The following is a 24629-nucleotide window of genomic DNA, read 5'->3' on the forward strand; positions in this document are numbered from 1 at the left end:
TATTAGTTTTGCCAATATAAAAATGAATCCACCACAGGTATACATGTGTTCCCCATCCTGAACCCTCCTCCCTCCTCCCTCCCCATACCATCCCTCTGGGTCGTCCCAGTGCACTAGCCCCAGGCATCCTATATCCTGCATCGAACCTGGACTGGCAACTCGTTTCATATATGATATTAACTTTATAATATTGTATTGGTTTTGCCAAATATCGAAATGAATCTGCCACAGGTATACATGTGTTGTTGTTCAACAATAACACAGGTAGGTTTTTAGAAAATAAATTACTTGAATAATGAAGGGAAGGAACACAATTAAAAGAAGGCAGGACTACCAAAAGGAACAAAGATACTTTGTAGAAGTAAAAATTCAGCATAGATGATGAGGAACAGAGTGACATTACTATATGCAGAGGCACGGTTGTCACTGTTTTAGAAATCATTACAGATAAGTATAACACTGCTGCACTCAAAAACATTTCAGATTGTGCTGACTTTCCACAGTAAACTTTTAAATAGGATAATGTGTTTAATTATGAAAATACAAATAAAAATGAATTTATGTCCGAAGATTTAAATGAAATAAAATTATACTTTTATTAATAGTTGAGATTATCAGAAATATTAAAATCTTACCCAGTAATCTCTTTTTCTAACTCACTGTTTTTCTTCTTTTCTTGCTCCAAGCTATTTTCCGGAGATTGTTTTAATTCAATGTATTTCTTTAATTCTTCCTTTTCATCCTCAGACTTAGAAAAAAACAATTTAGGAAAATTATTTTTAAACACCTAGAGAGGCTTATTCTTTCTTAAAAATATTGTTTCTCATGAGTCCACAAGCTAATATGGATTTATAGTAAACACAATTTTTAAACCTGATTGATGCCAATAACAGATGTCAAAATTGACTTTTCCTAAAACAACTTAAAAAGATTTTTCATTTCATCATTTTTCTGGAGTTTAAATTGCCAACATTTATTTGTTAAAAATAGAGACTTTTACACATAAAACACTAAATGTTAATGAAAGTTTTATCAAGACAGTATGGTACTGGCACAAAGACAGAAATATTGATCAATGGAATAAAATAGAAAGCCCAGAGATAAATCCACGCACATATGGACACCTTATCTTTGACAAAGGAGGCAAGAATATACAATGGATTAAAGACAATCTCTTTAACAAGTGGTGCTGGGAAATCTGGTCAACCACTTGTAAAAGAATGAAACTGGACAACTTTCTAACACCATACACAAAAATAAACTCAAAATGGATTAAAGATCTAAACATAAGACCAGAAACTATAAAACTCCTAGAGGAGAGCATAGGCAAAACACTCTCCAACATACATCACAGCAGGATCCTCTATGACCCACCTCCCAGAATATTGGAAATAAAAGTAAAAATAAACAAATGGGACCTAATTAACCTTGAAAGCTTCTGCACATCAAAGGAAACTATTAGCAAGGTGAAAAGACAGCCTTCAGAATGGGAGAAAATAATAGCAAATGAAGCAACCGACAAACAACTAATCTCAAAAATATACAAGCAACTCCTACAGCTCATCTCCAGAAAAATAAACGACCCAATCCAAAAATGGGCCAAAGAACTAAATAGACATTTCTCCAAAGAAGACATACAGATGGCTAACAAACACATGGAAAGATGCTCAACATCACTCATTATCAGAGAAATGCAAATCAAAACCACTATGAGGTACCATTTCACACCAGTCAGAATGGCTGCGATCCAAAAGTCTACAAATAATAAATGCTGGAGAGGGTGTGGAGAAAAGGGAACCCTCTTACACTGTTGGTGGGAATGCAAACTAGTACAGCCACTATGGAGAACAGTGTGGAGATTCCTTAAAAAACTGGAAATAGAACTGCCTTATGACCCAGCAATCCCACTGCTGGGCATACACACTGAGGAAACCAGAAGGGAAAGAGACACGTGTACCCCAATGTTCATCGCAGCACTGTTTATAATAGCCAAGACATGGAAGCAACCTAGATGTCCATCAGCAGATGAATGGATAAGAATGCAGTGGTACATATACACAATGGAGTATTACTCAGCCATTAAAAAGAATACATTTGAATCAGTTCTAATGAGGTGGATGAAACTGGAGCCTATTATACAGAGTGAAGTAAGCCAGAAGGAAAAACATAAATACAGTATACTAACGCATATATATGGAATTTAGAAAGATGATAACAATAACTCTGTATACGAGACAGCAAAAGAGACACTGATGTATAGAACAGTCTTATGGACTCTGTGGGAGAGGGAGAGGGTGGGAAGATTTGGGAGAATGGCAATGAAACATGTAAAATATCATGTAGGAAACGAGTTGCCAGTCCAGGTTCGATGCACGATGCTGGATGCTTGGGGCTGGTGCACTGGGACGGCCCAGAGGGATGGTATGGGGAAGGAGGAGGGAGGAGGGTTCGGGATGGGGAACACATGTATACCTGTGGCGGATTCATTTTGATATTTGGCAAAACTAATACAATTATGTAAAGTTTAAAAATAAAATAAAATTAGAAAAAAATAAATAAAAATAAAATCACACTGGCTAAAATTACACACACACACAAAAAATAAATAAATAAAGACTGCCTATATTTACATTTTACTTTCTAGAGATGCTCTAAAATAATTGTCATCAATAGTTCAAGATATTCCAGGTTTTGTTAAGTCACACCTTACTAAAAGAATATTTGAAAAATTCCCATGCAACCCCCATCTCTTAAAAAAAAATCCAACAAATGAAAAATACATTCGTTTAGAAAAAAGGTTCTATACAGACAGTATTCCTTCTTAATGAAGAGAACAAACTACAATATTTAAAGTGATTCATTCTCAAAAATCTCACAGAAAGATCTGGATTACATAAGAAACTCAAAATTCTCAATCAAACCATCCCTCAAATTTCTGGACTCAAATAGATGTTTATGTACCAGTGTTCAAAGCAGCATTATTAACAATAGTCAGAAGGTGGAATTTCATTGACAGATGAATAAACAAACAAAATGTGGTCTATATAAAATATTGCTTTTGGACTGTCACAATTTTTTTCTAATTTTATTTTTTAACTCTACAATATTGTATTGGTTTTGCTATATATCAACATGAATCCGCCACAAGTATACACGTGTTCCCCAACCTGAACCCTCCTACCTCCTCCTTCCCCGTACCATCCCTCTGACTGTCACAATTTTTTAAATTAAAATCTTACTATAAAACTCATTAATTTTATGAATTCAGTCGACTTCTTCTATAGAGGAATCACAGTACTAGTAGCAAGCAGTATCAATAAAAATACAATAAGCTAATCAATGAGACTTTTCACATTGTCCAAAATATTCTTATATATTACTAGTAAAAAATAATAAAATCTTTTCTCAGTATGACAGAAATTAAGAGGTTTACTTACCAATCTTGCACTTAACAGGTTTTTCTGAAGTTGTTCAGTTTTACCCACTTGCTTTTTGACTGTAGTTTGTAACTTGACATTTTCAATTTCAAGCCTAAAATTCAGATTTTAAAATAATAATTCTCACAGATGGGTTTTTTTTCTTTAAAGATTTTTTTTTGGACATAGACCATTTTTTTTTTAGGTTTGAGATTTCATATGGATTTTTAAATTAAATTTATTTACTTTAATTGGAGGTTAATTACTTCACAATATTGTGTTGGTTTTGCCATACATCAACATGAATCTACCATGGGTGTACATGTGGTCCCCATCCTGAACCCCACTCCCACCTCCCTCCCTGTACCATCCTTCTGGGTCATCCCAGTGCACCAGCCCCAAGCATCCTGTATCCTGCATTGAACCTGGACTGGAGATTTGCTTCTTATATGATATTTTACATGTTTCAATGTCATTATCCCAAATCATCCCACCCTCTCCCTCTCCCACAGAGTCCAAAAGACTGTTCTATATATCTGTGTCTCTTTTGCTGTCTCTCATACAGGGTTATCGTTACCTTCTTTCTAAATTCCATATATATGCGTTAGTATACTGTATTGGTGTTTTTCTTTCTGGCTTACTTCACTCTGTATAATAGGTTCCAGTTTCATCCACCTCATTAGAACTGATTCAAATACATTCTTTTTAATGGCTGAGTAATACTCCATTGTGTGTATGTACCACATCTTTCTTATCCATTTATCTGCTGATGGACATTTAGGTTGCTTCCATGTCCTGGCTATTATAAACAGTGCTGCAATGAACATTGGGGTACACGTGTCTCTTTCAATTCTGGTTTCCTCGGTGTATATGCCCAGCAGTGGGTTTGCTGGGTCATAAGGCAGTTCTATTTCCAGTTTTTTAAGGAATCTCCACACTGTTCTCCATAGTGGCTGTACTAGTTTGCATTCCCACCAACAGTGTAGAAGGGTTTCCTTTTCTCCACACCCTCTCCAGCATTTATTGCTTGTAGACTTTTGGATCGCAGCCATTCTGACTGGCGTGAAATGGTACCTCATTGTGGTTTTGATTTGCATTTCTCTGATAATGAGTGATGTTGAGCATCTTTTCATGTGTTTGTTAGCTATCTGTATGTCTTCTTTGGAGAAATGTCTATTTAGTTCTTTGGCCCATTTTTGGATTGGGTCATTTATTTTTCTGGAATTGAGCTGCAGGAGTTGCTTGTATATTTTTGAGATTAGTTGTTTGTCAGTTCCTTCACTTGCTATTATTTTCTCCCATTCTGAAGGCTGTCTTTTCACCTTGCTTATAGTTTCCTTTGTTGTGCAGAAGCTTTTAATTTTAATTAGGTCTGATTTGTTTATTTTTGCTTTTTTAATGTCTTTATTGAATTGACTGAAATATTGCTTCTGTTTTATGTTTTGGTTTTTTGGCTGTAAGGCATGTGGGGTCCCAGCTCCCCAACTAGGGATCAAACCCACACCCTCTGCCTTGGAAGGCATAGTTTTAACGCTTGGACTGTCACAGCATTCCTTCTCACATAAATTTTTAAAATATTACACTGTTTCTGAACAAACATCTGCAGGTTCAATTACATAGGTTCTTAGAATTTTGAAAAGTAGATGATTTGGCCACTGTACTATTTTTCTATTCGTGACTAATTGCCTTCCCTGGTGGCTCAGATGGTAAAGAATCTGCTGACAATGCAGGAGACCCAGGTCCAATCCCTGAGTCAGGAAGATCCCCTGGAGAAGAGGATGGCAACCCACTCCAGGATTCTTGCCTGGAGAATTCCATGGACAAAGGAGCCTAGACGGCTAGAGTCCAGGGGGTTGTGAAGAGTCAGACATGACTGAGCGATTAAAACTTTCACTTTTCACTTGTGTATAATGTGCAAAATATGGAAATAATGGGGGAAAATTACGCATCTCAAAACAGCTCAAAGCTGAAATGTTACACAGCTTCATGATAATGTGCTTATTATCACTATTGATCTATTTTAATATTTACTGTTTATCTGCTTTATATTTATTTTCTACACTGCTTTAAATTGTACTTTTGGATGTGATCCTGTGTTTTCTCAGCACATCTCACAGCACCTGTAAGTTGATCCTGTGTTATTGCAACTAAAAAAAAAAGAAAAAACAACTGTTTTAACTACTAATAACCTAGTAAATCCGCCATCATTGGTTTTTGTCTCTTTTGTCTGCATATTGTTAACAGCTGCTTTCCTACCACACGGCAGAGATGAGTTGTTACAACAGACACCTTACAGTTCACAAAGTGAAAATATTTCCTGTCTGCCCTCTGCAGGTTACTGATCTCTCCTCTAGCACTCAAACACAACATCATCCATGCTTTTAATCAGATTTTCTCAAATAAACACACAAATGTATAAACTACTGAAATGGGGTAGACAGAAAACTACCTTATGGTAAACAATTATTTTTTTAAATCCAGGCTCCATATCGGCCATTACTTTAAATATCCACATATGTAAATGACCACAGATCTTCCAGTGGTTACGAGAGCTAACACTGCTGCTGGTGACAACCAGATGCTTCAGGAACTAGTGTGAGAGGCAGCAGCTACACAAGAACCAGAATGTGTGGGCCTGTGTCACAGTTCCATCAGTTCTGAGCTGCATGTCCTGGAGCAAATCACTTAACCTTTCTGTATCTCAGTTTCTCCATCCACAAAATTGAGATAATGGTAGCATCAACCTCAGTGGGATGTTTAGAAGATTATACTGCAGAGTTTACATAATGTACTTTAGAGGAGGAAATGGCTCCAGTATTGCCAGAAGGAAACCCGCTCCTGTATTCTTGCTTGGAGAATCCTATGGACAGAGGAGCCTGGTGTGCTACTGTTCATGAGGTCACAAAGAATTGGACAAGACTGACTAACCACATACTTAAACTATTTAGAAGAGGAAGTGGCATAGAATAAAAACTGTTTGTAATTGGCATCATTATGGTCGCTGTATTTTATCTGCAAAACAATTTGATATATCAGGCAGATGACATGCCAACAGAAGTCGTCTCCATCACAAGTCAGACTGAAATCACTATCCATACCATTGCAAGTGGCAGTAAGGGGGAGCACAAGGCCCTGAACATATGCATCCAGTACTTCAAAAATGTTCACTGAGTCCACTAACCAGCTAGCAGTGTTTTCCACTTATAATAATTTGTAACTTACTTCCTCTCTGTACTACTCATTGGACAATGACTATGGGTTAATACGCAAATAGCACCTCCTGGATGGAGTGGTACAGAACTTACATGACCATCAGAGGAAGGGTGAAGTCACTGCCATGGAAATATTACCCTACTGCTAAATAAAAGTTCTGAATCAATTCATTCCCAGCAACTGTTAATGTCTAGCAAGTATTCGGATGAGAAAATTAAGGTTACAAGCTATGGATACCAGAGAAGCCAACTCCAGAACCTCACAGTTGGTGAAAGGCTAGAAATCCGTAAATCCCACTTCTGGCTGCATAATGAAGGAAAGAAATCTTACATTTTTCTTCCAGAGTCAGGGAAAAAATGAGCATTTAACTGAACAATTCTATTCTATTAGACTAATAGAATTTAGTTTCTTCATAAAAGTTTTACTATACCAGTATCTCCAAGAAATTATTGGTATGGTAAAAAGTACTTAGTTGTGTCCTAACAACTGTTAAGCTAAAATATTTTCCATTTATGCAGACAAGTATTGTGCATATTAATAAATATTCCCTGTTAAACCAGTGTGTACTTAGACAAGATTCTCCCTCGTGAAAAAAAAAAGGACAACAATGTAAAATTAAGGGGTAAAATATTTTTCACAGACTAGATGAGAAAGGCTGAAAAGAAAAGGCTCAATGAGAACTGGAAGGTCAGGAAAGCTCCATGGATGAGAAGAGACTGGGCACCAGGTCTGAATAAATGGAGGACTACCCAAGAGAAAACAAAACTGTGAACACTGAAAGGACAGTCTGAGTAAAGGCCAAGAAAAGGTGAAATCAGCCAGTTAATGCTGAGGGTAAAATCCAACCACAGGAAAACAAAAGCATGTCCACACAGAAACTTGTAAATCAGTGTTCACAGCAGCATTTTTAATAGCCTCAAAGTGGAAACAACCCAAAGCTTCATCAACTGGTGAATGGACATATGGCTTAGCCACATACTGTTTGTTGTTTGACAATTAACAGAAATAGAAGAACTGATACATGTTATAACATGGATGAAACTCAAAAACATGACATCAAATTAGAAAAGCTAATCACAAAGGAGCACACATTGTGTGATTCCATTTATATGAAATACCAAGATAGATACTACACTGGTGTTTGCCTGGGGCTGAGGGAGATGGGGGGCCATGAGTGGTGGCTAAGGGATGCAGGGTTTCCTTTTCAGGGTGATGGAAAGGCTCTAAAATTGGTCACAGGTAACACCTTTCTACACTAAGAAATAGTGAACTACACTTTTTCAGTGGGTGAATTATATGATACATGAATTATACTTCAATAGCATTTTTAAAAAATCCAATGGCCAGATCTAAATAATCTTAATTCTCTATTTTGGATGTCCCTACTATACACCATCTGAGTACCTCCAGGATTTTATAATATATCTAAAATGAAAAGAAGGCAATGCCTATCTTCAACTAGTTTGTATAATACCCTTTCCACACAAGTTATTCTGAAATCCATGATATATATATATATATATATATATATATATATATATATATAAACTCTACAGTCATTGACATAAGTGAAGATGAGAAATGATAATTTCCTGAAACATTCCATTAAACATCCTTTGATTTTATCTGGCTTGCCTTATCAAGGCAATACAGGTATCACACAAAAAAAGTATTGTTTCAAATAAACAGTCTCTCAACTTCTGTGAAGAATGCTGCATAATTCTTAACTTTCCTACGGGTAACTAATATAAGGGGAAAAATATATAATGCAAATGGCAGAATGAAAGTCAAGTTTTAGAAATGAATGTCTTATAAAGATTGTAGTAAATTATTTGCAATGAAAATACAAAAGAAAGCTGTCCATGAAAACGAGTGTACTAAGACACTTTATCCTACATATAAACAGTCAACACATTAAATTACATACATACCTGACTTGTGAGTTGACATAACTTCTTCTTTAAATCCTGTGCCTCAACTTCTAAGTTGGCATGATAACGTGACAAGACTTCCAGCAACGCCTCTGCCATAGACTGCTTTTTGAGGGTATCAGCCAGTTCTTGTTGAAGTTGTCTCACAACTGCCTAATAAGATGCTCTGTCACTGAGTTTATCAAATCACTTTACTATTGCTGTTGTTGCTGCTAAGTCACTTCAGTCGTGTCCAACTCTGTGTGACCCCATAGACGGCAGCCCACCAGGCTCCCCCATCCCTGGGATTCTCCAGGCAAGAACACTGGAGTGGGTTGCCATTTCCTTCTCCAATGCATGAAAGTGAAAAGTGAAAGTGAAGTCACTCAGTCGTATCCGACCCTCAGCGACGCCATGGACTGCAGCCTTCCAGGCTCCTCCATCCATGGGATTTTCCAGGCAAGAGTACTGGAGTGGGGTACCATTGCCTTCTCTGACTATTACATTATGTTAACAATAGTATGTTATGTACTTTGTACATATACATGTACTTTGTTATGTACGTTGTACAAAGTACAACATATGTACTTTGAAAATTATCACCACAGGCAGCAACTCACCTTCTTTTTCCTCCTCACTGAGTTTGGTTACAGACACAGAAGGGGACACCTTCCAGCCTTCCTGATACTAAGTTACTCAGACAAAGGATGCAGCCCCACTGTCCACGCCCTGCCCCTCCCAATAAATCTGCAGAGTTTCACCACCTCACATACAGAAAGAAATGAGTGTGTAGGTGGGAAAAGTGATGGAAAATTCCACACTGTGGAAACATTTTCCTTTCCTTTTTCATTAGAAGTTTTGATTAACTCAGAGATCTTCACATATTCCAACCAGTGCTCAGATCTTTCCAATAGATTCCTACCTCAGCAGAAAAATGAGGCCATTCCCTTGTTGCTTAACTATTTTATTTCTAGTAGTGTGTCTATATTAATCCCAAACTCCTAATTTATCCCTCCTCCCCACCTTTGCCCTTGGCTAACCATAAGGACATACTGGAGAGCACAGGGAACTTTACTCGATATTATGTAGTCACCTACCTGGGAAAAGGAACTAAAAAAGAATGGATATATGTGTACGAATAACTGAATCAATTTCCTGTACATCTGAAACTAACACAAAATTGTAAATCAACCATATTCCAATATAAAAGAAAAATGAAATTTAAAAAATGAGGTTGTTCCCATAGCCTTCAAAGAGCCTCGATATCCTGGCCTCCTGCCTCCAGACCACAGCTCCTACAACTCTCTCCCTGACTCACTCCATTCCTGCTGCTCACGAATCCTGCCATCCTTCATTTTTAGTCAACAAACTTGTATTCAAATGATACTAATTTATCCTTAAAATGAAAATTATGAACAAATTGTTTGTAAAAATGCTCTAAGTAAATAACATAAATAGCTTATGTTATTTATGGGAAGTAAATAACATAAGATTATTTGTGGGAAGATTAAATCAGGAATAGTTTGGCTAAAGCTCACCACTAGAGTCCCAAATTATGATTCAATGACAAATAGATGCCTTTAAAGACCTGCAACAGGTGCATTTAGCCCAGGCGGCTGCAACCGGCGCACTTAGCTCAGCCGAGAGGAGCTACCCCACATCCGAGGTCAGGGGCAGTGGCTGAGAGTGAAAGGCTGTGACGGCACAGGAATGGTGGAGAGGAGCAACCCCACGTCTGAGGTCAGGGGTGGCAGCCAAGAGGAGCTACCCCACGTCCGAGGCCAGGGGCAGGGGCTGGGAGGACCTACCCCATGCCTGAGGCCAGGGGCGGCAGCCGGGAGGAGCAACCCCACCTCCAAGCAGCTGTGGCTGCGTGGGCACAGGAGGGCCTAGAGGAGCTATTCCACATTCAAGGTCAGAAGGGGCGGCGGTAAGTAGATACCCTTCATCCAAGGTAAGGAGCAGTGGCTGCACTTTGCTGGAGCAGCCATGAAGAGATACCCCACATCCAAGGTAAGAGAAACCCAAGTAAGATGGTAGGAGTTGCAAGAGGGCATGAGAGGGCAGACACACTGAAACCATACTCACAGAAAACTAGTCAGTCTAATGACACAAGGACCACAGCCTTGTCTAACTCAATGAAACTAAGCCATGCCCATGGGGCCACCCAAGACAGGCAGGTCACAGTGGAGAGGTCTGACAGAATGTGGTCCACTGGAGAAGGGAATGGCAAAACACTTCAGTATTCTTGCCTTGAGAACCCCAGGAACAGTATGAAAAGGCAAAATGATAGGATACTGAAAGAGGAACTCCCCAGGTCAGTAGGTGCCCAATATGCTACTGGAGATCAGTGGAGAAATAACTCCAGAAAGAATGAAGGGATGGAGCCAAAGCAAAAACAATACCCAGTTGTGGATGTGACTGGTGAGAGAAGCAAGGTCCGATGCTGTAAAGAGCAATATTGCATAGGAACCTGGAATGTCAGGTCCATGAATCAAGGCAAATTGGAAGTGGTCAAACAAGAGATGGCAAGAGTGAACATTGACATTCTAGGAATCAGAGAACTAAAATGGACTTGAATGGTTGAATTTAACTCAAATGACCATTATATCTACTACTGTGGGCAGGAATCCCTCAGAAGAAATGGAGTAGCCATGATGGTCAACAGAAGAGTTCAAAATGCAGTACATGGATGCAATCTCAAAAATGATAGAACAATCTCTTCGTTTCCAAGACAAACCATTCAATATCACAGTAATCCAAGTCTATGCCCCAACCAGTAATGCTGAAGAAGCTGAAGTTGAACGGTTCTGTGAAGACCTACAAGACCTTTTAGAACTAACACCCAAAAAAGATGTCCTTTTCATTATAGGGGACTGGAATGCAAAAGTAGTAAGTCAAGAAACACCTGGAGTAACAGGCAAATTTGGCCTTGGAATACGGAATGAAGCAGGACAAAGACTAATAGAGTTTTGCCAAGAAAATGCACTAGTCATAGCAAACACCCTCTTCCAACAACACAAGAGAAGACTCTACACATGGACATCACCAGATGTTCAACACCAAAATCCTATTGATTATATTCTTTGCAGCCAAAGATGGAGACGCTCTATACAGTCAACAAAAACAAGACCAGGAGCTGACTGTAGCTCAGATCATGAACTCCTTGTTGCCAAATTCAGACTGAAATTGAAGAAAGTAGGGAAAACCACTAGACCATTCAGGTATGACCTAAAGCAAATCCCTTATGATTATACAGTGGAAATGAGAAATAGATTTAAGGGCCTAGATCTGATAGATAAAGTGCCTGATGAACTATGGGCCGAGGTTCATGACATTGTACAGGAGACAGGGATCAAGACCATCCCCATGGAAAAGAAATGCAAAAAAGCAAAATGACTGTCTGGGGAGGCCTTACAAATAGCTGTGAAAAGAAGAGAAGTGAAAAGCAAAGGAGAAAAGGAAAAATATAAGCATCTGAATGCAGAGTTCCAAAGAATAGCAAGAAGAGATAAGAAAGCCTTCCTCAGCGATCAATGCAAAGAAATAGAGGAAAACAACAGAATGGGAAAGACTAGAGAGCTCTTCAAGAAAATCAGAGATACCAAAGGAACGTTTCATGCAAAGATGGGCTTGATACAGGACAGAAATGGTAGGGACCTAACAGAAGCAGAAGAGATTAAGAGGTGGCAAGAATAACAGAAGAACTGCACAAAAAATATCTTCACGACCCAGATAATCACGATGGTGTAATCACTCACCTACAGCCAGATACCCTGGAATGTGAAGTGAAGTGGGCCTTAGAAAGCATCACTACAAACAAAGCTAGTAGGGGTGATGGAATTCCAGCTGAGCTATTTCAAATCCTGAAAGATGATGCTGTGGAAGTGCTGCACTCAATATGCCAGCCAATTTGGAAAACTCAGCAGTGGCCACAGGACTGGAAAAGGTCAGTTTTCATTCCAATCCCAAAGAAAGGCAATGCCAAAGAATGCTCAAACTACTGCACAATTGCACTCATCTCACACGCTAGTAAAGTAATGCTCAAAATTCTCCAAGCCAGGCTTCAGCAGTACATGAGCCATGAAATTCCAGATATTTAAGCTGGTTTTTGAAAAGGCAGAGGAATCAGAGATCAAATTTCGAACATCCACTGGATCATTGAAAAAGCAAGAGAGTTCCAGAAAAACATCTATTTCTGCTTTATTGACTATGCCAAAGCCTTTGACTGTGTGGATCACAATAAATTGTGGAAAATTCTGAAAGAGATGGGAACACCAGACCACCTGAGCTGCCTCTTAAGAAACCTTTATGCAGGTCAGGAAGCAACAGTTAGAACTGGACATGGAGCAACATACTGGTTCCAAATAGGAAAAGGAGTACATCAAGCCTGTATATTGTCACCCTGCTTATTTAACTTATATGCAGAGTACTTCATGAGAAATGCTGGGCTGGAAGAAACACAAGCTGGAATCAAGTTTGCCAGGAGAAATATCAATAACCTCAAATATGCAGATGACACCACCCTTATGGCAGAAAGTGAAGAGGAACTAAAAAGCCTCTTGATGAAGGTGAAAGAGGAGAGTGAAAAAGTTGGCTTAAAACTCAGCACTCAGAAAACGAAGATCATGGCATCTGGTCCCATCACTTCATGGGAAATAGATGGGAAAACAGTGGAAACAGTGTCAGACTTTATTTATTTGGGCTCCAAAACACTGCAGTTGGTGACTACAGCCATGAAATTAAAAGACGCTTACTCCTGGGAAGAAAAGTTATGACCAATATAGATAGCATATTGAAAAGCAGAGACATTACTTTGCCAACAAAGGTCCATCTAGTCAAGGCTATGGTTTTTCCTGTGGTCATGTACGGATGTGAGAGTTGGACTGTGAAGAAAGCTGAGCGCCAAAGAATTGATGTTTTTTAACTGTGGTGTTGGAGAAGACTCTTGAGAGTCCCTTGGACTGCAAGGAGATACAACCAGTCCATTCTGAAGGAGATCAGCCCTGGGATTTCTTTGGAAGGAATGATGCTAAAGCTGAAACTCCAGTACTTTGGCCACCTCATGCGAAGGGTTGACTCACTGGAAAAGACTCTCTTGCTGGCAGGAATTGGGGGCAGGAGGAGAAGGGGACAACAGAGGATGAGATGGCTTGATGGCATCACTGGCTCAATGGACGTGAGTTTGAGTGAACTCTAGGAGTTTATGATGGACAGGGAGGCCTGGCATGCTGTGATTCATGGGGTCACAAAGAGTCAGACATGACTGAGTGACTGAACTGAACTGAAAGAATTGAGAGGCCATAAGAAAAAATGATTCAAGGCTGAAATTTTCCCAAATTAATTCAAATTGATACACATAAAATTAAAATTGCACCAACAAATATGACAGAAAGGTATGACAAGTTACTGAAGCCAGAGTACAATACATAACATATAGCATCTGGGAAACCTGGACTTGACTGTCAGGGTAATCCATGTAACTGAAACTTATTTTGAAATATTAATCTTAGGTTTAAGGATTTCATTTATCTGCTTCATCATGATACTTAAATGTGGTAACATCAAGATTAAAATTATTATCCTAATAGTGAAAGAGTAAACTACTAACACTATCTATATTAATAATTTAGAACTGAATCTTTTAACATTTCATAAGCAATACGATGTCTCTACTCAAAGTAAAGCATCTCCTGGGCCTAATTTTTATTTGCTGGATACAAGGTGTGATTTTAGGCTGGTTTAGAGACCATAGATTCACAGCCTATGTATTCTTTATGTTCAACTAGATTCAACATTTAGCCAGAATCAAGAATCACTTTGAACTTTCTTTCATGAAGTCTGAGAATTTCTTCTTCTGGATACTCACTTCTCTTTCTGCTTTCTCTTTTTTGTACTGATACATTCTCTCTTTTAAATGATTCCATTCCTTGATTAACTCCTTGTTTCTTTCCTCCAGCATCAGACCTTGTTTCTCACGTTTGGCCTGAAGTTTTCTCACGATCTGCTGAAACTGGTCTTGGAAGCTAATGACCGTCTTCTCTTTACTGTCAGCTTTGTTTTGTGCATCGTCCAGTTGCTGTCAGAGCAACATGTTTTCACTCTGGAGTTGAGATAATCTCTCCTCTAAGGATGCCTGCTTTCCAATATATTTATTCATTTTGCCTTGTTCGTTCTGATACATGTGTTCAGTTTCCTGTTTTTGACACTCTGTTTGGCTTAGGTCTCTCTGGACACTTTCTAACATCAAAATCTTTTCTCTAAGAGAATCTCTAGTGTGATGCAGCTTAATTCCTAGGTTATTGAGCTTACTTTCCACTCTAGAAAGTTGCTGGGAAAGCATCTCATTTTTATCTTTTAGATTAGCCACATCGGACTTCATTACCTGCAAGTGTAACCACTCGTCTCTTGCTCTCCAGAAGGCAAGATACATGTCTCTTTTTGATGTCTGACATTGATCATGATCGTGTGACACAGCAGCCAGTCTAGAACGGTAGGATTCCACTTCCATTTCCAGTCTTCGTTTGCTTTCTTTTTCGTTCTCCAGCTTAGAGTTTAGCATTGTATTCTCACCGTCAGAGCATTAAGCTGGCCTGTATAGTGGGGGTATAGTCTTTGTTAATGTTTCCTCATTCAGTTTTATTGCCTTTTGAAGATCATCATTCTTTCCTTTTACAATTTCAGTGACCTCAAAATATTTCTTTTCCTTTTCCTGGTTTTGAATTTTCACTGCATGTATCTCCAGTCTTAGCATGGCAATTTGTGCAGCATGTGGTTTTTGTGTAGCAGATCTTTTGCTTCTTCACAACTAACAGAAACCTAAGTGAAACAAAGGAGACTTTTAGCTAGTACTCAATAAAGTGATATTTCATGATTTCTTCTGAAATGAAAGACTAACCTCTATATGTATACAATGAAAAGACTGCACCAACCGTGTCTCCAAATGGAAAAAATAAGGTTCAATACAAATCTCAGACTTTATACAAGCAGAAATACCCAAAAGTTCAAAAATTTAATTGAAGACAATGAATACATGAAAGTAAAAAAGAAACCCCAAGAAACTTTTCAAGAAGCTCAGAACTGGTGGATTCATTTTGATATTTGTCAAAACTAATACAATTATGTAAAGTTTAAAAATAAAATAAAATTTAAAAAAAAAAAAATAAGATAATGATCTTCCCCCTGAAAAAAAAAAAAAAAAGAAGAAGCTCAGAACTGGAAAGGCTTTTCTTTGAATTGCAACGAACTTGGGAAGGCTTAAACCAAAGATGTATAGATCTGACTACACTTAAAAATTGCATCTGATGTGGTACATTTATTCAATGGAATACTACTACACCATAAAAAAGAATGAAATGCTATTTGTAGCAACAGGGATGTTGGACCTAGACATTATCACACTAAGTGAAGTAAGTCAGACAAAGACAAGTATTATATCATACTGCTTACATGTGGAATCTAAAAATGAACTTATTTACAAAACAGAAAGAGATTCACAGACATAGAAAACAAACTTATGGTCACCATAGGCGAAAAGGAGGTATGCGAAGGGAGAAATTAGGATTTGGGGATTAACATATACACAGTAGTATATATGAAATGTATGAATTGATACTTTTGAACTGTAGTGTTGGAGAAGACTCTTGAAGTCCCTTGGACTGCAAGGAGATCCAACAAGTCCATCTTAAAGGAAATCAGTCCTGAATGTTCATTGGAAGGACTGATGGTAAAGCTGAAACTCCAATACTTTGGCCACCTGATGGGAAAAACTGACTCATTTGAAAAGACGCTGATGCTGGCAAAGACTGAAGGCAGGAGGAGAAGGGGACGACAGAGAATGAGATGGTTGGATGACATCACCAACTCAATGGACACGAGTTTGAGTCAACTCCGGGAGTTGGTGATGGACAGGGAGGCCTGTCACGCTGCAGTCCATGAGGTCACAAGGAGTCAGACACGACTGAACTGAAATTGAACTGATATATAAAATAACCAACAATGATCAACATAAGGAACTACACTTAATATTCTACAAGTTAAATCTGAAAAGGAATATGTGTGTGTGTGTGTGTTAGTGCATGTGTGTTAGTCAGTCATGTCTGACTCTTTTTAACCCCCATGGACTGTAGCCCATCAGACTCCTATGCCCATGGAATTTTCCAGGCTAGAATACTGGAATGGGTAGTCATTTCCTTCTCCAGGGGACCTTCCCAACCCAAGGATCAAACCCAGGTCTCCTGTATTGCAGGCGGATTCTTTACAGCATGAGCCAGCAGGGAAGCCCTATATATGTGTGTGTGTGTGTATGAATATATATACACACACACACATATACATATATAGCTGAATCACTGTGCTGAATACCTGAAACAACACAATACTGTAAATCAACTATAATTCAATAAACAACACTACTTGCTAGCTTATAAAACACTGCATCTGATACCTAACCTATACAGCTACCTCACAGTAAGAGCCTTAGCTCTATATATATTTAAACAGACTAAACTTCATAAAAAATCTTTTTTGAGACTATGCTATCTTTCTAACATTTTAACAGTCAATTAGAAGAATTATACCTATTGATAACTGTACTAAGCACTTCTACAAACATCAATTAACTCATTAGCTATAATACTGGAAAGGAACAAGTTAAAAATATAAATAAGCTGCAGGCTTTTTGCCAGGTCTTCTGACTCTAGTAGTCCTCTTACATCAAACCACAGTTACTTCTCTAGTACAAACATACAAAGTAAGCCTCTTATTTCACTCATGGTACACACACTAATGGTAAATAAGGTAAAATATAGAGAGCTCTTCTTAGAAAATCATGAGATTATTTGCTACAGCAATAACTTTCATATCTCTTCATAATGTTTAAAATAGTAAGATGGGGGAAATACAATGAAAAACACATCATCACTAATATATATATATATATATATATATATATATATATATATATATATATATTATGGCATATATATCACTGTTTTCAAAAGTTCCTTGTACTGAAACAGGACACTCACAGAGCAGAATGCTCATTTTCTCACAAGCAGAAGAATGACATCCAAAATGTGGTCTCTGAACTGCCTATAGTTTCCTCCTTACCATCAGGGAAGTGATAAACTAACCTAGTGATCTTTCGAGGAAATGACATCACTACCAACAACCAGAATATCTACTGTCAGTAGGAAAAGTTTGTTTTCTTTAGAGGGGGAGAGGGGACTTTTATAAGTTTGTTCTAAAGAAACAACTTTTTAATGTGTTCAAAAGTGTTTTAACAACTGATGGCACAGTTTTTACAAATTGAAAACCTGTAAATGATGTGAAAAGTTCGTTGATAGGGTATTGGTTAAAGAAATGACAGTGGAGCCAAGAACAGACTCTTATTTAGACACTAAAGATGATAACGTGAATGGACCGACTGACACGTTCACTCCAAAGCAGAGGGACTTGGTTGTGTAGCACAGTCGATGGTGGACCACACACGGTCTTCCTTGCCTAAACCACAATCAGGGTGCCAGCTCTTCCAAGATAGTCGCAAACACTTTGAGGTCAAATCCTATGGAAAATATTAAAGGCCTCTCCTTGGATGAGGCCATTGTGTGTCACTACCTATCTGCAGCTGACAAGCGGATTTGAATTACAAATATTACTGTATCCTACAGATGGAAAATGTTTCCCTCCTCAAAATATAGATATATAGGTTTTCAAAATCCTCTATACTTTCTATGATGTATAGTGTTGGTTTTTTAAATATATACATACACAGAGACATATACACATATTTGAAAATGACTACAGAAAAGACTACCTCAGAGTTCATTTCCTTATTAGCCATTTCTGTCTCCTTTCGTTTGGCAAGGTGATTGGCCAGAATTTCATCCTGTAACATTCTGGCATTCCATTCTTGAGAAAGCTGCTTCCGAGTGTCCTTTTGCTCTTCTATAATCTGGAGAGACATTATATGAAGTTTTGGGTCCATACCATAAAAAAAAAAAAAAAAAGTTAAAAGCTTAGGAGAATTTAAAATGAAAAAAACTGTTTAAAGGAAGTAGCCTTTTTAAGCACAAGGATCTTTATTCCCACATGAATAACTCAGATCTTAATTTAAATGTCTGCTAAATTTATCACAGAGCAAAAACATAGGCAGACATATTATTGTGAAGGGAAATTTCTTTACAAAGCACTTTAGTTTTTTCACACTGTCAACGCAAGTTAGCCTGTATTTTAACATAAAAAAGCCAAAATTAATACATGGATTGGAATTAAGAATACTATTTTGCCTAATGTATCAAAAATGCCAATTAATATGTTAATGATTAAGCTTGATTTATGTCCATTCCTCCACTCAGAAAACATACACAGAGCATCTATGAAAAGCCAAGAATGGCAAGAAATTAATAACTTAAGCTCTAAATGTCACAGTTCATACTTAAGATAACAATTTTGTTCTAAACCTAAAAATACACATGAAATTAAAGGGATACTATAAATAATATTGATGAAATAGTGTCAGAAATTTGAAAATTTCACCAAAGATTGCTCTACCTGATTCAGATCATTTCTCACAGTATTCAGTTCCATTTCTAGTGCTCTGAGAGTGAGTTCAAGTTGCTGTTTCATTTCAACTTCTATACTATATTGGTCTTCTTTTCTTTTTAACTGCTCCCTAATTTTTTCATAAAACGTATCAGCATTTCTTCTCTGCTCTTCTTCTTGCTTTAAGGTGAATCTACAAAATTTATACAGCTCTTCTTAGAAACTCATGAGATTATTCACTGCTACAATAACTTTCATTCCCTCTACATAATGTTTAAAATAGTAAAATGGGGGAAAATATAATGAAAAACACTTAATAATTCTCACAGTTTTCATGCAGAGGGTTAAGAATAAAACTGCATCCATTTTCTTTTCTGTCTTGAGAAAAATGACTACTGTATACACCTGTGCATGGGAATGTAAAGTAATATACACTTCTTAAAGAATAGTTTAGAAATATAGATCAAAGACCTTTTTTAAGTTCTCATACTTTGACAAAATAATATGATGTTATTAAAGAAAATGTATTCAAAATAATTAGAAAGGTGGAAATGAATTTATAGAAAAAAAAGTTTCTTGTAATATTAAATATAATACAGAAAAGTGAAAAACAACCAAAAGTCAATTTGCTAAATAATTAATAAGGTTTACATTATGATGGACTTCTGTATGGTCATGAAAATGATGATTTGGAAAAACATGCATTAAGTTATTAGAAGCATTCACTGTTAAGAACATGCTATATTAAGAATTTCACACTCCACAATACTAGTAACACTTTCTCCTCTGTAAAATCCTAGAGGTTAAGTTAGTCCTGATAACACGTCTACATCTCTGCAGTATTAAAGGAAACAATACTTCAAATATTTCTTTAAAAGCGAGATGTACAGTACCTCAAGCTGCTGAGCTCTCATTCCCACTCCACTTTCTGATGCTCTAACTGTGATTTCACTTCTTTTGTTTTTGACAGCTCTTTCTGTAGCCCACAAACCTCACTTTCCTTTTTTTTTTTAATCTTTCCTCTAAGTAGTTCACAGTGGCTTTTTTTAAGTTCTACTAATCTTTCATATGAAAGAATCATATCCTGGATTTTCAACAAGCTAACAGAATCTGCATGATGAAGAAAACAAAGATTAAAAAAAAATTTATGTGAGTAATTTTTGAGTATAAAGGACTGTGCCTTTCACGTTCATGCATCCACGCATTGAACAAATATCAAGTGTCTATAATTTGGAAGACATTATTCTAAGCTCTGCAGATGAAACAGACTCCCCTGGCTCTTGTTTAGCTTGCAATCTAGAGAAAGATAAATCTAGAGATTAGCTTGCAATCTAGAGAAAGATAAATAAATAATTATGAACTCAGAAGGCTACTCTAAGAAAAGAGAGTTCTATGATCACATAACAGAACTTGACATAGATTGGGTCCAGGAAAGATTTCCCTGGGGAAGAGATGTCACACTGAGAAATGAAGGATGAGCAGGAAATAGTAAGTAGAGTGGGAGGAACAACGCTGTGGACAGCATTTTTAACCAAGACAGAGTGAACAGCTACTGATTTACCTTCCTGAGTGGAGCGAGCAAAAACGACACCGACAAAATACATTAAACAATGATTTTCATGACAAAGGACTTCAGGGAGTGAAGGACAACGATCCTGGAAACACAAGGTTAGCCTAAGGAACGTCCCAGCTCACTGCCTGGAGAGAATTTCCAGGCCCTAACACAGGGAGAAGGAATGGAAGCTGAGTCAGCCAGACTCCCTGACAAGAGGTGATGAAGCTGACAGTCTGGTGAAACCAAAGAGATCACAGAACAGAACGAAGGACAGGAGAGAGTAGAACAGAGAGAAAAAGGACCCTGGAGATCTGAGGAGGAGCCCCTTGGGTATTCAGCAGAGGAATGAACAGCAACCATCTGGGAGAAACCTCCTAAGACCAGGGAGAAACCATCTGAAAAGATTATTGGAACCTGTGACTTCTGCTCACTCAGTCCCAGGAATTCTACCTATTCTCATGAGCCAGGCTGGAAAAACTTCCCCTTACAGTAGAATGAATAGGGTAGTCAGTAAGGTCTTACCTCCAAGGCAGGAAATAGTCAGCCCTAGCCCCAGGGTCCCTCTGGCTGCACCTAACAAATCATAAGAAGCAAGAGCACAGAAGGATCTCTGGAAACTCTCAATATTTGGAAACTAAATCACATGGATCTAAATAACCCTTGGATCAAAGAGATAATGAAAAGAGGAATTACAAAGTATTTTGAACTGAATGAAAATGAAAACGTAAGACCAGCAGACATTTTAGGAAATTGACAAGCTGATGCTAAAATTCATGTGGAAAGAAGGGTAAAAAATAAAACAAGATGAAGATAGACAATTGTGACCTTTAACCATGAAGCAAATAGAAGCAACATTTGGGCTTTAAGCAAAGGGGTAACATGATGAGATCTGAATTTTAAAAAATAGATAATAATTGTAGTTGCTGTGTGGACTGAGGTTCCAGGATGTAGAATGGCAGGGAAAGAAGTTCTGAGATTATTTCAGTTATTCCAGGAGGAAAATGATGCTAACCTGACCTTGGGTGAAGGCACAGGAAAGAAGAGTCAACAGAAGGTACAGTGAGTGAGAATGATCATAGGCCTATGGCTCGGAGTATACACACACATTCATGTTCTTTTAATACAGAACCTACTTCTGAGATGCACAGCACTGTAACATATCCCTGGCTCTAGAGCAGTACTAGACAAGGTGTACATATATTACTACTACACCATACACAAACAGGCATTGTATTTATATTTACACTGCAGTCCTACCTTTACACCCTGTGTCAAGTTGTTCAATTAGTAGCATGGAATTCTCATAGTAAAGCAACTGGCCATCCTTGGAAGCTGTTTCAGATGACTGAGTTGTCATCAAGGTCATCCACAGAATTAATTTGTTCTTTGACCTACACATAGATAATACTATTTCAAAATGTCCTTAAAATATTTATAGAACATACTAATTGTATGAAGGTGATAAATATCTCTTCATTAAAGCAAAAACAGACACTTTTTAAAAGGACAGATTTTTTTATCAAAAGGATAACTTTATCAATAGTGTTTCTAAATTAAGTTGTCAAAGTATATGTCTCTACAACAAAGGAAGATTTTATATTTTGCTACTATTCTTTTACAAAGTACTTTTTACTAGTAAAATTTTTTTATAGTTAACTTTTTGACTTTACCTTGTTATTTTCATTAGATGTTTTCTTTGCAGGCCTAAAATAACAAATGATTCTTTTCAGGCTAATATTAAATACTTAAAAATACAAATACCTAAATTTTGTTTTTTATGTAAAGTCTTTGCATTTGCATTGGTAAGTAATTTTTATAAAAGGATTAAAACAATAAAGAAGAGTAACATTAAAGGACAAACAAAATACATTTATAATACTAATAAAACATTTAATTTAGATCAAAGAAAAGGAAAAACATAACATTACTTGCATTATGTGAAGGGAACCAGTATACCAGGATTTCTTGCAGTTGTTATTTTCAATAAGAGCTATGTTTTGCAGCAATAAAACCTATCTGGGAAGTATTCCTTAAGTCCTTATAAGAAAGAAACCCATTTTTAATAGCCATGATATTAGCCTTCTGAGGACTTCCAATGCAACTGCTATGCATTATTATAAGCACTTTATATGTCTTAATGGCATTTTAATCCTCACAAACATTATGGGAGATAGGTAATACATTAGGTCCTCTACATAGGAAGAAACAGAGCACAGAAAAGCTGAGTAAGTTGCCCAAGCCCATATAGCAGGTTACCAACAGACCCAGAGTTCAAACTCAGGAAATCTGGCTTCAACACTGTGGTTCAAAAATATGCTGAGAAAGTAGTATTTAAATAAGTCTTCTTAAGTAATATGATATCAAATGAATCCATATTATTATTCCATGTCCAGTTATAACTATAAATAATAATTTCTGAATCTTAACACATGTTTCTCAAAAAATAAAAAGTCATTAGAAGAAGCAGAGTTCCCAGGTTGCAGGGAAAAGGTGCCTCTTTTGTTGAAGAAGAAGCAGCAAACTGTTGTGTGTTTGCAAGCCTTTATTTGGAAGAAACCCATTAGCTTCTACAACAGGAGACCTCCAGATCTGCTCAGAGGACCAATATTGCAGAGTCACGGCCGAGACACTCCTCTGCACTTTGCAAGCCTTGCAAAGACATGCCTAGCTTCTAGAGTTCCTGTCCATGATGGAGCAGGCTGCAGGAATGTGTGAGACATGACTGGCACCTTACTGGCCTCAGCTCCGCTATTGCCTTTCGATTCGAACTAAGACCCAGGCCTACATGAAGAGGGGTTAGGGTCTGGTTGTTTCCAAACTTCCAAGGGCTACAGCAATGAGAGCTCTGTCAGAGGTAAGGAGGAACATTGTATGGATTCTCAAGCTATTGCTTGCCAAACACATCTTCAGTGCCTCACGGAAAGAATCAGGCTCTCTGTGCCCATTTGTTTGGTATGCAGATTCACACACAGACTGTGTCTCTGTAGGAGCCAGAAATGTTCCTGACAGACTTAGGTTCACTAGAGCTCTCCTACAGAGCAAAGACATGTGGATGTGGTTTTGCCTTCCCCTGTGAGTGTGGGCCCCTAGCTCAGCCCCAGCTCCAGGGAAAAAGCCCCTGAGAAAAGACCTTCAAGAAGTGCTTTTCTCACACACTGGCAAGAGGTGTTCACAAGATGTGGGGACAGAGAGCCCCCTCAAGGAAGAAGAGGCAGCCAAGCAGCCTGTGTTTTCAAGCCTGTATTTGGAAGGATCTGGTTAGATTCTACAACAGCAAACCTCTGGATTTGCTCAGAGGACTGAAATTCCAGAGTCAGTGCAGAGCATCTCCCCTGCCATTTGCAAGCCTTGCTCACACATTCTTAGCCTCTAGCGGTACTGAGGACATCAGAGGGCAGACGCACTGAAACCATAATCACAGAAAACTAGTCAATTTAATCACACTAGGACCACAGCCTTATCTAACTCAATGAAACTAAGCCATGCCCTTTGGGGCCACCCAAGACGGGCAGGTCATGGTGGAGAGGTCTGACAGAATGTGGTCCACTGGAGAAGAGAAAGGCAAACCACTTCAGTATTCTTTCCTTGAGAAACCCATGAACAGTATGAAAAGGCACAATGATAGGATACTGAAAGAGGAACTCCCCAGGTCAGTAGGTGCCCAATATGCTACTGGAGATCAGTGGAGAAACAACCCCAGAAAGAATGAAGGGATGGAGCCAAAGCAAAAACAATACCCAGTTGTGGATGTGACTGGTGAGGGAAGCAAGGTCTGATGCTGTAAAGAACAATATTGCATAGGAACCTGGAATGTTAGGTCCATGAATCAAGGCAAATTAGAAGTGGTCAAACAGGAGATGGCAAGAGTGAACGTCAACATTCTAGGCATCAGTGAACTAAAATGGACTGGAATGGGTGAATTTAACTCAAATGACCATTATATCTACTACTGTGGGCAGGAATCCCTTAGAAGAAATGGAGTATCCATCA

The 24629-nt window shown here is 37.9% G+C and overlaps 1 protein-coding gene across 1 annotated transcript in view; it reads right to left on the reverse strand.

The window, feature by feature from the left end:
- Positions 1–24629, reverse strand: part of LOC789688 (ankyrin repeat domain-containing protein 26-like) — a 64869-nt gene that overhangs the window by 19280 nt on the left and 20960 nt on the right. The window contains 14 exon segments of the mRNA XM_024987374.2: positions 636–748; positions 3438–3531; positions 5494–5594; positions 8561–8709; positions 14405–15112; positions 15115–15145; positions 15147–15304; positions 15307–15358; positions 18357–18494; positions 19094–19277; positions 19978–20194; positions 21897–21991; positions 21993–22030; positions 22310–22343. Coding sequence (XP_024843142.1) covers positions 636–748; positions 3438–3531; positions 5494–5594; positions 8561–8709; positions 14405–15112; positions 15115–15145; positions 15147–15304; positions 15307–15358; positions 18357–18494; positions 19094–19277; positions 19978–20194; positions 21897–21991; positions 21993–22030; positions 22310–22343 — 2112 coding nt within the window.

This window comes from Bos taurus, chromosome 29, assembly GCF_002263795.3.
Source record: "Bos taurus isolate L1 Dominette 01449 registration number 42190680 breed Hereford chromosome 29, ARS-UCD2.0, whole genome shotgun sequence".
Taxonomy (NCBI): domain Eukaryota; kingdom Metazoa; phylum Chordata; class Mammalia; order Artiodactyla; family Bovidae; genus Bos; species Bos taurus.